The sequence below is a fragment of the Oncorhynchus keta genome, chromosome 22, assembly GCF_023373465.1.
Source record: "Oncorhynchus keta strain PuntledgeMale-10-30-2019 chromosome 22, Oket_V2, whole genome shotgun sequence".
Lineage (NCBI taxonomy): Eukaryota > Metazoa > Chordata > Actinopteri > Salmoniformes > Salmonidae > Oncorhynchus > Oncorhynchus keta.
The window spans coordinates 47,635,510-47,653,161 of NC_068442.1; the positions used below are offsets into that span (position 1 = coordinate 47,635,510).

Here is a 17,652-nt window from a genome sequence, read left to right on the forward strand (position 1 = left end):
TAATCATCAAGCCCTTGACAAGTTGAATCAGGTGTGTTTGTCCGGGGCTACAACAAAAATGTGTGCTGTTGTGGGTACTGGAGGACCGGAGTTGGGAAACTCTGCTCAACTCACCACTTCAATATCGCTCTTCACTTTAATTCACTTGAATTGTGAAGTAGTTCAAAGTACGAGAGAATATTTTTACCTAAGTGGGGCCACAATCATAGCTATTCTAATGACGGTAGTCTTCTCAGGCCCTGCCTCTTTTGTGCATGCTGAAAAGGTCAACTAAAGGACATCCCCTCCCTATTCACTAGATGTCTGCCTTACTGTATCTACTGCAGGTGGTATTGGAAATTGTCATTATCACAGAAAAGGTAACCAAAAACACTCATTCAATTAAATCTAGTGTAGTGCAGCCCATTGCTTAAGAGCAATCGGTCGCTATAAAGACAAAACCCTGAACATCCAGTACATTGGAAATAAAGAGCCTTTCAGAAGGTCTGCACACTGTTGAAGCATCATCAAGAAAGCTGAAGAAAGTCAAGTGCTCTGACTTAATCGTGTTTGGGGAGTAATTAATGCATGTATTATTGATTCAACTGTCCTTTCTGTCCTTTCTCTTTAGGTCCATAGACTGCAAAACGCAATCAGAGCCACCCTCCAAGAGCTCTTTGGAAGTAAATACCATAGCAGAGGCCGAGCCAGCTCTAGCATTTCAAGTAAGTGCCTTGGCTATTGAGTCCTGAGTAGTCATTGCTGAGTCAGGCCATTATTGTCTCTTCCGTCTGCACTTGAAATCAACAGTCCTTTGAAGTTGAAAGCTTTTTACCTAAAAAGTGTATTGTTTTGATTAGAAGTGTGGTAGGCTTCTTTGTGACATGTTGAGAGGTTTGATGGAAGTTGATTGGTACTAGGGTTGTAAAACAACCTGCAATTTACCTGCAATTTGGGTCATTTTGGAAATTAATACGTCAAGTTTGTAATTTATACTTGAATAACTTTTAAGAAATGAATGAATATTAAAAAAATCGATTAATGTGCTTGCTGAAGGCAAAACACAACACAACTATATTTCTTACATACTACATACTACTTATTATTATTATTATACTTCCTGCTCTAGCTATTAAACGATTCAGGCTATTAACACGAAAACAACTTTCAAATGTGCAGACTGTCCCAGCTTAGATTGCTTGAGAAAATATTTTTGACAGTATTTATACTTTTTGTACTACAACAATATTTAAATGAGCTCCCAATGCATTTCAATGATAATAAAAGGGCCATTGATTTACATGGGGGAAATTTCAGCCTGGTCTCATACACTAGTTGTAACATAGTAAAAGTAAATACAATACACTCATATTGGTGTGATATGCTATGTTTGGTATGGTTACATAAGACAGAAGTTTACTTTATTACATGAACATATAACCCAAAGGTTTCGGGTTCGAATCTCACCACGGACAACTTTAGCATGTTAGCCACTTTGCAACTATTTACTCCTTTTTTAACTACTTTGCAACATCTTAGCATGTTAGCTAACCCTTCCCCTAACCATTTAACCTTATCTTAACCTTAACCCTAACCCCTAGCCTAGCTAACGTCATATGTATTGCAAATTCTTAACATATTGTACGAATTTCAATTCGTAATATATCGTACAAATTGTAATTCGTCAACATACAGTATCATACGAAATAGATAATGGACATCCATAAATTAATACATACCATACGAAACGTAACATATTATACTAAATGGAGGAGATAGATTTACATTTACTATGTTATGTCTAACCCTGAGTCCAGGTTGAACATTTTGGCACGTTTCTCCTCTTAAACTGTTTAAACTATCAACAGCAAACCAAAGTTGAGATGTTCAAATTGCCTGCATTCAGATTAGATTGCATTCTGAATTTGTATACCATTTATACTTTTTGAACTATAATCATTTTAAATGTTCATAAAAGCTCCTAAAGGCTTGATATGGATTCGCCGCTGATCTTACATCAACGTCAAACCAACGTTGAGATGTTCCTTGCATTCCGATTTTTTTATGCCAGTTATGCTTTTTTAAAAAAAATATAACCATTTAAAATATGCATAAAATGTCCAAGCTAGAGACACAAAACCAACTTTCTCATAAAATAACTCACCAACAGTAACTAGAGACACCAAACCCAGTTTACATGTTTCATACTATCCTTATCCTGTCTTATCCTATCCAATCAACCGATCAACCAATCATTCAATCTTTCCATTTACCTACTTTTTCAACTATAACTCAGTCACCACCATTACTACTGCAGTCACTACCACTACTATAACCTATTTCACAACCATACATACTTTAAAACAAAGTAGCAAGCACACCACATTTTCTTCAGGAAATGTACCTTTCTATTTTGTTCTAAATATTTTTACTACCATTCAAAAGTTTGGGGTCACTTAGAAATGTCCTTGTTTTCCATGAAAACACACATGAAACGAGTTGCAAAATTAATAGGAAACATAGTCAAGATGTTGATAAGGTTATAAATAATGATTTTTAATTGAAATAATAATTGTGTCCTTCAAACTTTGCTTTCGTCAAAGAATCCTCCATTTGCAGCAATTATAGCCTTGCAGACCTTTGGCATTCTAGTTGTCAATTTGTTGAGGTAATCTGAAGAGACTTCACCCCATGCTTCCAGAAGCACCTCCCACAAGTTGGATTGGCTTGATGGGCACTTCTTACGTACCATACGGTCAAGCTGCATAGTTTGGAGCTGTGCTTTGGGTCATTGTCCTGTTGCAGGAGGAAATTGGCTCCAATTAAGTGCTGTCCACAGGGTATGGCATGGCATTGTAAAATGGAGTGATAGCCTTCCTTCTTCAAGATCCCTTTACCCTGTACACATCTCCCACTTTACCACCATCAAAGCACCCCAGACCATCACATTGCCTCCACCATTCTTGACAGACGGCGTCAAGCACCCTCCAGCATCTTTTCATTTTTTTTCTGCATCTCACGAATGTTCTTCTTTGTGATCCGAACACCTCAAACTTAGATTTGTCTGTCCATAACACTTTTTCCAATCTTCCTCTGTCCAGTGTCTGTGTTATTTTGCCCATCTTAATCTTACATTTTTACGGGCCAGTCTGAGATATGGCTTTTTCTTTGCAACTCTGCCTAGAAGACCAGCATCCCGGAATGGCCTCTTCACTGTTGACGTTAAGACTGATGTTTGCGGGTGCTATTTAATAAAGCCAGTTGAGGACTTGTGAGGTGTCTATTTCTCAAACTAGACACTCTGATGCACTTGTCCTCTTGCTCAGTTGTGCACCGAGGCATCCCACCCCTCTTTCTATTCTGGTTAGAGCCAGTTTGCGCTGTTCTGTGAAGGGAGAAGTACACAGCGTTGTACGAGATCTTCAGTTTCTTATGAAATTTCTGGCATGGAATAGCCTTCATTTCTCAGAACAAGAATAGACTGACGAGTTTCAGAAGAAAGTGCTTTGTTTTTGGCCATTTTGAGCCTGTAATCGAACCCACAAATGCTGATTCTCCAGATACTCAACTAGTCTAAAGAAGGCCTGTTTTATTGCTTCTTTAATCAGGACAACAGTTTTCAGCTGTGCTAACATAAACTTGGATTACCTAACACAACGTGCCATTGAAACACAGGAGTGATGGAGTAGATTTTCCATTTTAAAAATCAGCTGTTTCCAGCTACAATAGTCATTTACAACATTAACAATGTCTACACTGTATTTCTGATCAATTTGATGTCATTTTAATGGACAAAAATGTGTTTTTCTTTCAAAAACAAGGACATTTCTAAGTGACTCCAAACTTTTGAACGGTAGTGTATATTTATGTATTTTTCATGAGTTTCTAGTGGATAGACCATATGGCTCAAGAGAAAATAGCCTAATTAATTAAACAATCTTTGAATCAACAATGACATCATTTGCAATTAACTCTACAACTCTTCCAACGATTGAATTTTTTCACAACTTCCACCAGTTCAGCACCATGACATTTACAACAAACATATGACATCTCACGTACTAAAATAAATAAAAACGTGTACAAAATATAATAGTATTCACTAAGTTAATGGGTTATATTAAGGATAATGTTTTACATCTTTGTCATTCTATTTTTCATATTTAAAACATTTTATTTTATTATTTTTGTATATTTTACATGTTATGAAAATTACTTAAAATCCTTAAAAGTAAAAAAAATCAACAAAAAAAAAAATCTGTAGTTTACTGGTACATTTCTAAAGTTACCAGTAACATGGCCTCCTTTGTAACCCTAATTGAGACGCATGCAAACCATAATTCCAGTCACTGTACTGGATCCCTGTGATGTGACCGTGTTTTAACCCGCCATCTTGTGCTAACACCTCATATTCTTCCATTACAGCTCAACAGACAGTATATTAGTGGAAGACATGTAAGCCCCTCTACGCATCCTTTCCTATAATATCAAAAGACATTTGCACTGAACAGACAACATCACCACAGAATCCAAAAACAGAAGAAATATGTGTTGACGGTTCACAACGAGGGTAACGTTTTGGATGACAAAAGTAGTTCAACCGAGAGGGGTCCATGTTGGCTTTTTAAATTGTTCCTTTGTGGTGCTCTGAGGTCCAAATGTCGAGCACTTCCCTCCTCAGTGGCCGTGGTCTCAATACAGGTTAGCCTGAGACTCCTGTTACTATCCGACCATTATTAGATGAATAGATCATGAGTAATTCAGTAGCCTTACTCTGAGCCCATTCAAGCCCACAGTGTATCTCACAGAGACCGGCTAAGCAACCTCTAAATAATAGATTTTGGATTAAAGATGGCCACAGAAGATGGGGAGTTATACTCAAACAAGCGCTACATTTGTTTCACCCCAGGGGAACCATTGTAAGTCAACGACAGCGATACTGTAAACAGCGGCTTTGGTTTCCTTTACTTGGCAGGTGGTCACGCACGCAATATGTTGACAGAGGAATGATGTCAAATCAAAAAGAAATAAAACATTTATTTGTCACATGCTTCGTAAACAACAGGTGTTTCGTAAACTAACAGTGAAATGCTTACTTATGGTCCCGTTCCGAATTAACACAGAGAGAAAAATAGAAAGATAACAATGCAATGAATAAATACAATGAGTAACTTGGCTATATATGAAAAAAGACTAAAACCGACTAAAATCCTTCACACCTCCCTACAGCTTTCCTGTAACCACTGGGCCTTGACATTTTGCACACAACAGCATGTAGAACTGCTTGGAAAGCTGGGAAATAAACTTTAGACACTGCACGTTTAAAAAAAGTTTTTTTCCTTTTTCCCATTTTAAATCGCATGACGTAGTAGGCAACATTAAGCGGGGAGAAGCTAATTCTCTGGAGGCCATTAATATCTAGATAAGCCAACTTCAATTAGACCTCGCATAAATCGTGTCCTTCTAATGGCCAGCTATGGAAATGGAACATGGAATGTTACAGGTAATGGCTGAGCTGACACCGGGTTTTACAGAACAGATTAGTCATCAGAATGTGACAACCAGGCAGCTGTGGCAGTGGGAGGCCAATGACTTGCGTTCTACCTGGGAGCTACAAAATGTCTCCCTGTATGGAACATGTACTTCATTTTAATTCCTTGGTCTTCATAATTGATTCCCTAGCCTTAGGCTACAAACATCACCAGTTACTCTCGTAATGCACTACATCCAAACACATTACGCTATTTCAGCACAATTCATATTTGGTACCAGTTTTGCTAGATATGTTGCTCAGTCACAAAACACGTATACATATACACAAAGTACAACACATGTAGAAATGCAAACTAGTCCACTTATTTTCAAAAGCAGCATGAGGCATTGTCAGATGCTATAACAATGCTACCATCAGCACATTTCGGGGTTATGAGCATGTCAAAGGCTTTGCCGAGGCAGAGATATTTACCCCTCCCCGGGGAAGGCAGAGATGGCTGACCCTGCACCCCTCTCTGTCTGTCTGTCTCCTCTCCTTTCGCCTGGCTCTGTGTGTGTGTGTGTGTGTGTGTGTGTGTGTGTGTGTGTGTGTGTGTGTGTGTGTGTGTGTGTGTGTGTGTGTGTGTGTGTGTGTGTGTGTGTGTGTGTGTGTGTGTGTGTGTGTGTGTGTGTGTGACAGGGCCGTTTGAGTAAAGAGCGGTTCGGTGGCGGTGCCCTCCTGTCCAGAAACCAGTCCCTGGAGGAAGAGTTTGAGCGAGCCAAGGCAGCTGTGGAGGTAAGAGGAGGGGGATTGAGTTTGAGCGAGCCAAGGCAGCTGTGGAGGTAAGAGGAGGGGGATTGAGTTTGAGCGAGCCAAAGTAGCTGTGGAGGTAAGAGGAGGGGGATTGAGTTCGAGCGAGCCAAGGCAGCTGTGGAGGTAAGAGGAGGGGGATTGAGTTTGAGTGAGCCAAGGCAGCTGTGGAGATAAGAGGAGGGGGATTGAGTTTGAGCGAGCCAAGGCAGCTGTGAAGGTAAGAGGAGGGGGATTGAGTTTTGAGCGAGCCTAGGCAGCTGTGAAGGTAAGAGGAGGGGGATTGAGTTTGAGCGAGCCTAGGCAGCTGTCGAGACAAGAGGAGGGGGATTGAGTTTGAGCGATCCAAAGTAGCTGTGGAGGTAAGAGGAGGGGGATTGAGTTTGAGCGAGCCAAAGTAGCTGTGGAGGTAAGAGGAGGGGGATTGAGTTTGAGCGAGCCAAAGTAGCTGTGGAGGTAAGAGGAGGGGGATTGAGTTCGAGCGAGCCAAGGCAGCTGTGGAGGTAAGAGGAGGGGGATTGAGTTTGAGCGAGCCAAGGCAGCTGTGGAGATAAGAGGAGGGGGATTGAGTTTGAGCGAGCCAAGGCAGCTGTGAAGGTAAGAGGAGGGGGATTGAGTTTGAGCGAGCCTAGGCAGCTGTGAAGGTAAGAGGAGGGGGATTGAGTTTGAGCGAGCCTAGGCAGCTGTCGAGACAAGAGGAGGGGGATTGAGTTTGAGCGAGCCTAGGCAGCTGTGAAGGTAAGAGGAGGGGGATTGAGTTTGAGCGAGCCTAGGCAGCTGTCGAGACAAGAGGAGGGGGATTGAGTTTGAGCGAGCCTAGGCAGCTGTCGAGACAAGAGGAGAGGGATTGAGTTTGAGCGATCCAAGGCAGCTGTGAAGGTAAGAGGAGGGGGATTGAGTTTGAGCGAGCCTAGGCAGCTGTCGAGACAAGAGGAGGGGGATTGAGTTTGAGCACACCAAGGCAGCTGTCAAGACAAGAGGAGGGGAATTGTGTTGAGCACACCAAGGCAGCTGTCGAGCTAGGGCTGTGGCGGTCATGACATTTTATCAGCCGGTAACTGCCATGCAAAGGTAACATTAACATAAATTAACATAAATACGTTTAGCATCTCTGGGCTTCCACACATAGTCTACAAGCCACCGATGCAGACTTTTGGAACATCTACATTTTAAAAAGTCTAATACATCCATTTTAATATAGCCTACATCAGGGATAGGCAACACTCTTCCTGGAGTGCCACAGCTACTGCAGGATTTTGTTCCAACTACAAACCACACCTGATCAACTAATTGATCAGCTCAGTTATTGACTAAATTCAACAACAAACACAAAAAAGTAAAACATGAAGTGCATGAGGCACTCCAGAACCATGGTTACCTTACCTACACCGTCACAATAAATCCATGATTTATTTTAAGCAGGTCTAAAGAAACATTATGACGTAGCCTATTTCAGAATCGTCCTTATGTTAGGCCCTGATCTGGCTATGCCATATGGCTGTGGGATACACTAGTTCATTTAAATAACGTTTTTTTTTTTAAATGTAGCAGGCAAGATTTGCTTATAATTCCTGTTGCATTATTTTATATTATTTTATAAGAAGAAGAATACTGCTGAACATAACTGTCACGTTCTGACCTTTATTTCCTGTGTTTTGTATTTAGTTAGTATGGTCAGGGCGTGAGTTGGGTGGGCAGTCTATGTTTGTTTTTCTAGGTTTTGGGAATTTCTATGTTTCGGCCTAGTATGGTTCTCAATCAGAGGCAGGTGTCATTGGTTGTCTCTGATTGAGAATCATACTTAGGTAGCCTGGGTTTCACTGTGTGTTTGTGGGTGATTGTTCCTGTCTCTGTCTTTGCACCAGATAGGACTGTTTTGAGTTTTCACATTTCTTGTTTTTTTGTAGTCAGTTGTTCATGTGTACCTTAACGTATTAAAAAGAACCATGGACAATTACCACGCCGCGTATTGGTCCTCTGATCCGTTTCGCCTCTCCTCTTCGGAAGAAGAGGAGGAAATTCATTACAATAACTGAATAAAAAAAATTGAATATTTTTACAAAATGATTTCCAAGGGATGGCACACATTCTGCTATTCTGCGTTAAGCTGTTTACATAGTGATAACTTTAAACAGGTTCTCCTATGCTTAATTAGAGTTATTTATACAACGTTAGTTTTAAAACCTTAGGCTATATGTTTTGATTACTAATAAATTGTAAGGTTGCATGATGCGACTCTAATGATGATTTGAAACATTTTGCATGACTGGCCTGTATTTGATCTGCTCTGTTTCCTACGCAGGCTTTACACACTTACATCAGTCTCTCATTCACAATTCAACAAGCACTTTATAATATTCCCACCCAACAGACAATTCTAAATGTAATCTGTTCTTTACGTATAGCCTAATGTATGTGTGGAGATATTTTTGATTTAGAATGGCTCACAAAAACAAAACAAAACAAATCCGTAGCCTCGAATAGCGAATGGAGGAAGCACTTCCCACGGTTACGTTCTGAATATGCCAGGTAAGCTACGCCAGTTGTAAAGCTGATTAATGTGCTTAAATTGAACCCTATCAGTCCCTATCAGTCAGAGACCCCAGGGGGAAAAAGGGTATTTTTATTTATCTGCCTGATCAGCCCTTATATTTAACCTCGTAATGAAGTGCTTTACCATGTATCTGCCTGACCAGTCCTTATATTTAACCTCATAATGAAGTGCTTTACCATGTTCTTTTTCAGGACAACCAGGGCTACAAGTAGAACACAAAACAATTTGACATAAACAGTTGTATTCGTGAGTTTTATTGACAAATGTCAATGCAACAATAAGGTCTGCCAAAGCAAAAACAAAGCTACATGCATATGAAGCTGTAAGTACATAAATTATTTACTCAGTGGAAAATTAATATCCAACTACTCAGTGACGACTGTGGAGTTTGTGACAGCAACTATGTGAGCTTATCACAGTATTATAGACACTATGTCCATGGATTAGCTGTCTAGCTTGTGATCATCATAGAGCGATACATGTTACATTTGTTTGTGAGAGTCTCAGCTTTTCATAGATAGGTTTTAATAGACAGTGGCTCAAACCATTCGGACTCTACAGACGTTTTTGTAAAAAGACCTGGCCCCGGGCTCCAGCGGTATCCGCCTTGTCTCACAAACACCACTCTAGCTCAGCCTCCCATTAATCACACAGACTAATGGTGGATGCAGAAGAAATAAATACATTCCATTGTTTAAAAGGCGTCATGTGGGGCTCATTGGGTTAAGAATTGAGCAATAAAAATAGCAGCACAAGAAATCTGTGAACCTCTTCTAAATAGTGGCCAGTCAAACCTCTGTTTTCACACGCAATTGCACAATGACTGGACTGGAACCCTCCTCTTTTTAATAGAGGACATCACTGTTTTCACAAGCGATTGCACAATGACTGGACTGGAACCCTCCTTTTTTTAATAGAGGCCATCACTCTGTTTTCACAAGCGATTTGCACAATGACTGGGCTTGTAAAAACACATGTCTCCAACCCTGTTCCAGGAGTCCCAGGCCTATAGGCTATGCTTAGAGTTACAGTATTTGGCCACTTTAGTTTTGATGCAAACCCTAGCAAAACATATAGGCCTATGGACTAGGCTACATCCAGGCTGTATCACATCCGGCCGTGATTGGGAGTCCCATAGGGCGGCGCACAATTGGCCCAGCGTCGTCTGGGTTTTGCGAGTGTAGGCCGTCATTGTAAATAATTATTTGTTCTTAACTGGCTTGCCTAGTTAAATAAAGGTTCAATAAAAAATGCAAAAATTAACATAATGCATGCGACTATGATTTGAGAAAGTTGCAAACAAATGCATACGCTGTTTCTTGCCTCAGACTGCACACTCTGGGCAAAATTCACAATTGATCATATTTTCACCCAGACTATTCTCAATCTAATCTTGTTTTTACAGTATACTAAATAATATGTGTGAAATGAGTTTTCATTTTGAATGGGCCATTATCATGCACCTTTCAGAGCGGGCGGATAAAAAATAGATAATTCGTATGCACTTGAATAGCGAATGGAGGACAGGTAGCCAGGTAGGCTACTCCAGCTGCAAAGCACAGCAAGGTGCTAAATATTAGTGTCACGCCATGAACTTAGTATTCTTTGTTTTCTTTATTATTTTGGTTAGGTCAGGGTGTGACATGGGTGATATGTGTGTTTTTGTCTCATATAGGGTGTTTGTACTATCTAGGGTTTTTGGTAGATTTATGTTGTTGTTTTCATCTAGGTGTTTATGAAGGTCTATGGTTGCCTAGATTGGTTCTCAATTAGAGGCAGGTGTTTATCATTGTCTCTGATTGGGAACCATATTTAGGCAGCCATATTCTTTGGGTATTTTGTGGGTGATTGTTTCCTGTGTCAGTGTTTGTGCCACACGGGACTGTTTTGTTTCCATTTCACTTCGTTATTTGTGGCATGTTCAGTCTTTTCTATTAAAACATGGACACTTAACACGCTGCGTATTGGTCCGATCCTTGCTACACCTCTTCAGACGAAGAGGAGGAAATCCGTTACAATTAGGAAAGTTGATAAATAAATATAGTATGCCTAGCCTATAGAAAGCTGATGGGAACCTCCTCTTTTAGTAGAGGCCATCACTCTGTTTTCTCACGCAATTGCATAGCCAATAGAAATGTTGCGCAACATGGGCTCATTGGGCTCTCATGAAGTGTTTAATTAGATTTTCGAATGCATTAGCATTGATGTCAGAGTAATTAGAGGGACAATAGACCACTGAGTACCAGGCAGTTTGCGACTGGTAGTTAACAAGTTTGGTAGACCTCTAATGACCTTCAGCTGCATCAGTGCAGTTTTGAAGAAGTTTAGTTACTGTAACTCAACAGTCACATGGAATTTGACTGCGGTCATGACTGGTGACTGGCCGTAATACGGTCACCATAACAGCCCTATGTCGAGGTTAGCGGAGAGAGATTTCGGACACCTTACCTGTATAAGGTCAGTCAACTGCACCTGGGCCATTCAAGTATTTCACTCTTGAATTGTTCCTGAAGATAGAGATAACAAGGTGTAATCATAATATAGCAGAAGCACACATACTGCTTCATGTGATTTGCCTGAGTTACTTTGCCTGAGATGCGAAGACTTCCCAGAGCTAATGCTTAGACTTTAGCACAGTGGGCTAACACAGTGTGTGTGGTGTGAAGGATGTTGGGTGTCAAACCTCGCCGGTCACACTCAAAGAGTAGAGCTTCTTAACCGTCAGGTGAATCTCAATAGTTTGTCTCCTCTTCATTTAGAGTTGCTGTGATAGAACTGGGCAGTTAGACAACTTTAAGTAGCCATCCATCTATCATATTGCTTCTGTCCACAGGTCAGTGCAGAGGAGACAGATACAGGTTGATGCTGATTGGTTCGAGTCATTGAGGTTTAAACCAATAAGCTACAGTGATCTCACAAACTGCAATAAGTCTGAGAACTAAGTTGAACTCCATCGTAGCGACAAATACGTCCATGAGACAGTTTCTAATATCACTTTCCGACTTCGCTGTTCAAGCCCATTATCCTTGCCGTCTTTGATCATCGTTGGTATAATAACACTGTCTACTTGAAGCTGCTTTTAGGTTGATTTATTTTTGATTGATTATCTCTGTGCAAAATTATCTCCGTTGTGATTGTGTGCTACCTCGCTCCCAATGACACTCGCTATCAGCATTATAGTCCATACTAAATGCACCAGCTCGAGGTCATGGGAGTTTCCACCATCTAACAATAGGAAAGTAAATGGGTCAGCCATTGTGGAGCCAGACATATCAGGTAAAACAGCAGGGGAGGCACAGTCACCGTAATTAGATATAGCTAGGTAGATTCATCATAGGACTATGTGATTATAGGAGCTCTTCAGCTGTGGTACTCCCATCCATTGAGAATTAGAGAACAAAGCTAGTGGTCCCATCAGTGACCAAATAGGCTGCAATTATATGAAACATGGAAATGTCTCTGAGTACGTATCAGGCTTTGAATAATACCTTTTGGTTCAAAACTCATGCTCATTTGGTCCACTGATGAGTTTTTACCTTTGATGGCTGTCTGTCTGGTGAAAACAGATATGCTCTACAATGGTATGAAGAGACACCATTGCAAACAGCTTCAATTTAAGAAAGAGATCCAGATATTGTTATGGGAAAATAGTAATGAGGGAATGATGCAATTCAAATTCCGTTTACACAGAGCAATAATAGAAGGCGATTGAGATTCTGTGATTGGAATTAGTGCCTCAGCAATGGAATAATTGAATATCGAAATCAGTTTTTAAAAAATCACACCCACTCAGTCGATCCCTCATGTGAAGAAGCTGAATGTGGAGGTCCTGTGCTGGCATGGTTACACATGGTCTGGTGTTGTGAGGCAGGTTGGACGTACTGCCAAATTCTTTAAAACGACATTGGAGGCCGCTTATGGTAGAGAAATTAACAATACATTCTCTGGCAACAGCTCTGGTGGATATTCGTGCAGTCAGCGTGCCAATTGCCCGTTCCCTCAAAACCTGTGACATCTGTGGCATTGTGTTGTGTGCACATTTTAAAGTGGCCTTTTATTGTCCCCAGCACAACAAAGTGCATCTGTGTAATGATCATGCTGTTTAATCAGCTTTTTGATATGCCACACCTGTTAGGTGTATGGATTATCTTGGCAAAGGAGAAATGCTCACTAACAGGGATGTAAACACATTTGTGTAAAACAATTGAGAAAAATAAGCTTTATGTACGTATGGAACATTTCTGGGATTTTTTAGTGCAGCTCATGAAACATGGGACCAACACTTTACATGTTGCGTTTATATTTTTGTTCAGTTTATGTTGGCGGTGATTACAGCTTTGAGTCATCTTGGGTATGTCTGTATCTGCTTCACACATCTGGATTTGGGGATTTTCTCCCATTCTACCTTGCAGATTTTCTCGAGCTCTGTTAAGTTAGATGGGGAGCGGCAGTGATCAGCAATCTTCAAGTCTTTCCACAGACTTTCAATGGGATTCAAGTCTGGGCTTTGGCTGGGCCAGTCTTTCACATTCTTGTTCTGATGCTGTTCTAGCGTTGCTTAGGCTGTATGCTTTGGGTCATTGTCCTGTTGGAATGTAAATCTTCGCCCCCAGTCTACAGTCGTTTGCAGGTTCTCATCATGGATTTTCCTGTATTTGGCTCCAATCATTGTTCGCTCTAACTGTACCAGTCTCCCAGTCCCTTCCACTGGAAAGCATTCACATAGCATGATGCTGCCATCACCATGCTTCTGAACAGGGATGGTGCTAGACGTGTGATAACTGTGCCTTTTTTCTCATGAGTGGCTTCCATTTGGCCACTCTCCCATAAAGCCCAGATTGGTGAAGTTTAATTTTGTATTTTTATTTGACCTTTATTTAACTTGACAAGTTCTGTAGAGACTGTTGTCCTTCTGGCAGGTTCTCGGAATTCTGTAGTTCTGTCAGTGATCATTGGGTTCTTGTTCAACTCCCTGACCTAGGTCCTTCTTGCCCGGTTGCTCAGTTAGTTCAGACGGCCAGCTCTAGGCAGAGTCTAGGTAGTTCCATATGTTTTCAATTTCCCAATGATGGAGACCACTATGCTCTTGGAAACTTTCAACACTCTAGACATTTTATTATACCCAGATATATCTCTCATTACAATCTCAGAGATCTATTGACAGTTCCTTGGACTTTAGGGTATAGTTTCTGCTCTAACATGCACTGTTAACTGTGGAACCTTAAATGTATTTCTTTCTAAATCATGTCCAATCAAGTGAATTGGCCACAGGTGGACACCAATCAAGTTCTAGTGACATCTCAAGGATGATAAATGGAAGTGGATGCACCTGAGTGCAATTGGAGTGAATACTTATGTAAAGGAAATATTTATCTGTTTCATTTTCAATACATTTGCTAAAATGTCTAAAAACATGTTTTCACTTTGTCATTATGGGGTATTGTGTGTAGATGGGCGAATTCAGGCTGTAACACAACATAATGTTGACAAGTCAAGGGGTGTGGATACTTTATAAAGGCACTTGTATCTCCTCTATTCTCTTAGAGAAGGTGTAAGTAGTGCTCCTGTTCAACGGACATGTCCTGTTTTGACTGATGTGAGAGACCCGGGGCCTATCGCGTTACATGTGCTGTACTGAAGGCTACAGTACGATGTTACACACGGTCGTATCTGGGAAGGTCAATGACTCATGGAGTAAAGATAGGAATACAGTGAGAAAGTGTCCTCCCAAAAAGGAGCTCTTGTCCCACTTAGGATCACTTCCCAATGTGAGTGATGTCGGAGTTAATGATGTCTTGTTGGAGACTCTGAGCCATAAGTCCCAGGCTCTCAAATCACATGGATAAGTATACAAGGGCTTGCCTCAGGGCAGGTAATTCCGAGAAGTGATGATATTTGGAGATGCACCCGGACAAATGTTGGATCGATTGGTAACAGTATCCCGGAGCGTCAATGGGGGCCTGAGACACTTTTGGCTCGGTCAGCAATTCTGGCTTGGACTGTCGATATCGGTCCCTGTAATCACAGATCACTCCCCTAAATTGCCGAGCATATGCATGCATTCATACTTATTAACAAATGGAAGGAGATGGCTCAAGTGGCTCAAACTTATACCTCTCCGTCACACAGGCTAGCTGCCAATCTATTCAATTAGTTTAATTGCCAAATGTCTGGAATTTATCAAAAGACAGAGCAAAGACACCAAAGAATTATGTCCTAAAATATCATACATTTTAAAATAATAGGAGAGATGAGTAGTTGTGGCTTCCATGCGTTTCACATTAAAACCATTAAAAGGGATGATAAAAGGATAAAAGGCTGAAAAGCAGAGCCCTTCAGATGCTTCGGTCGTGCTTAATTAGGACAGAGGGTGATAAAGAGACGTCTACAGGGGAGGGTTGTGCCGTGACGTTGAAGCCGTGTGGGGATGGTGGCAATCACATTGAGCCAATGAAGGCACCCTGTCTTATTAAATAAAGAGCCGGCTGCAAGCTACAAAGCCACCAGGTTAACTCCTGCTCTGAGGAACAGTGTTTTGCTGTGAGTCAGAGATAGCGGAATCACAGCTCTGATAAAAGACCGGATCAAGGTCACTGTGGGCCGAGTATTTGATTAAAGCTGCAGGGGACAGCCTCACCTTTTCACCGCTTGATTTTCCCTGAGGCACTTTTGGTTTGGAGGGTGATTACTGTCGTTTTGGTACAGAGAAAGTTACAGAGGAAGTTGAGTATGAAAATGATCTCTCACTCTGAAGAGCGTACCGGTTATCCGATGGATGAGTGTGTCATACATGGTCCTGTGCTCCTGAATGTTATTACGATTGTGTGACTGAGAACGATCTAAATATGCCAACATCGAAGCACCTACAATTCATCTCCATGCCGACCATTTAACTGGAGGTGCTCTGTGCTTTGATAGGCCAACCCTTCATGAGAATCTCCCATGGAATCACACACAACTATTGAATCAATGATAAGATAGACCCATAGGAACACACAACTATTGAATCAATGATAAGATAGACCCATAGGAACACACAACTATTGAATCAATGATTAGATAGAACACACATTGTAATACACCTCTGATTTATTGTGTAAGTTTGATATGATAGACTTGTAATACACTGATTTGTGTGTAGTTTGCATTCGCAAAGTATGTGGACACCCCTTAAAATGTGTGGATTCGGCTATTTCAGTTACACCCATTGCTGACAGGTGTAAAAAAAAATAAAAAATTGAGCACACGGCCATGCAATCACAATAGACAAACATTGGAAGTAGAATGGCCTTATTGAAGAGCTCAGTGACTTTCAAAGTGGTCCGTCATAGGATGCCACCTTTCCAACAAGTTAGTCCATCACATTTCTGCCCTACTAGATCTTCCCTAGTCAACTGTAAGCAGTGTTATTGTGAAGTGGAAACGTTTAGTCTCAAGAACGGCTCAGCCGTGAAGTGGTAGGCCACACAAGCTCACAGAATGAGACCGCCGAGTGCTGAAGCGTGCAATGCGTAAAAATTGTCTGTCCTCGTTGCAACACTCCCTATAGAGTTCCAAACTGCCTCTGGAAGCAACGTCAGCACAAGAACTGTTCATCGGGAGCTTAATGGAAAGGTTTTCCATGGCCGAGCAGCCGCACACAAGCCTAAGATCACCATGCGCAATGCGTAGCATCGGCTGGAGTGGAGCCCTATACTGTATGTACTATAAAAGGTCATGAATCCTCAATTCTGCACTACAGGTTGAGTCATTTGCTGATTGATGGTGAGCTAGTCCAAAATAATGAGCTTATTTATTTATTTTATCAAGTCAGTTAAGAACAAATTCTTATTTACAATGATGGCCTATCTCGCCCAAACCCGGTCGACGCTAGGCCAATTGGGTGCTGCCCTATGGGACACCCAATCACAGCCGGATGTGAAACAGCCTGGATTTGAACCAGGGTGTCTGTAGTGATGCCTCAAGCACTGAGAGTTCCTTAGACCGCTGCACCACTCGGGAGCCCAGTACAGTAATCAGGGCCTAAAATGAACACCAGCCAAATGCAGGTAGATTTTGGCATTGGTGGGTAAACAATGTCTAATTCACCAGCCACATTGGTGGGTAAGAATGACTAATTCACCAGCCACATTGGTGGGTAAGAATGACTAATTCACCAGCCACGTTGGTGGGTAAGAATGACTAATTCACCAGCCACGTTGGTGGGTATGAATGACTAATTCACCAGCCACATTGGTGGGTAAGAATGACTAATTCACCAGCCACGTTGGTGGGTAAGAATGACTAATTCACCAGCCACATTGGTGGGTAAGAATGACTAATTCACCAGCCACGTTGGTGGGTAAGAATGACTAATTCACCAGCCACGTTGGTGGGTAAGAATGACTAATTCACCAGCCACATTGGTGGGTAAGAATGACTAATTCACCAGCCACATTGGTGGGTAAGAATGACTAATTCACCAGCCACATTGGTGGGTAAGAATGACTAATTCACCAGCCACATTGGTGGGTAAGAATGACTAATTCACCAGCCACATTGGTGGGTAAGAATGACTAATTCACCAGCCACATTGGTGGGTAAGAATGACTAATTCACCAGCCACATTGGTGGGTAAGAATGACTAATTCACCAGCCACATTGGTGGGTAAGAATGACTAATTCACCAGCCACATTGGTGGGTAAGAATGACTAATTCACCAGCCACGTTGGTGGGTAAGAATGACTAATTCACCAGCCACGTTGGTGGATAAGAATGACTAATTCACCAGCCACGTTGGTGGATAAGAATGACTAATTCACCAGCCACATTGGTGGGTAAGAATGACTAATTCAC

General features: G+C 41.4%; 1 protein-coding gene across 5 annotated transcripts in view; it reads left to right on the plus strand.

Moving 5' to 3' along the window:
- LOC118400693 (PEX5-related protein-like) overlaps positions 1-17,652 on the plus strand; it is a 205,350-nt gene that overhangs the window by 133,845 nt on the left and 53,853 nt on the right. For 4 of the 5 annotated variants that reach the window (XR_008075767.1, XM_052475362.1, XM_052475365.1 and 1 more), the window contains 3 exons: positions 611-704; positions 4,405-4,434; positions 6,152-6,247. Coding sequence is in view for 4 of the 5 variants with exons in the window: in XM_052475362.1 (XP_052331322.1) it covers positions 611-704; positions 4,405-4,434; positions 6,152-6,247 (220 nt within the window). In the remaining variant the exon portion in view is untranslated. The remainder of the gene's footprint in view (positions 1-610; positions 705-4,404; positions 4,435-6,151; positions 6,248-17,652) is intronic. The other variant, XM_052475364.1, reaches the window with a different exon arrangement.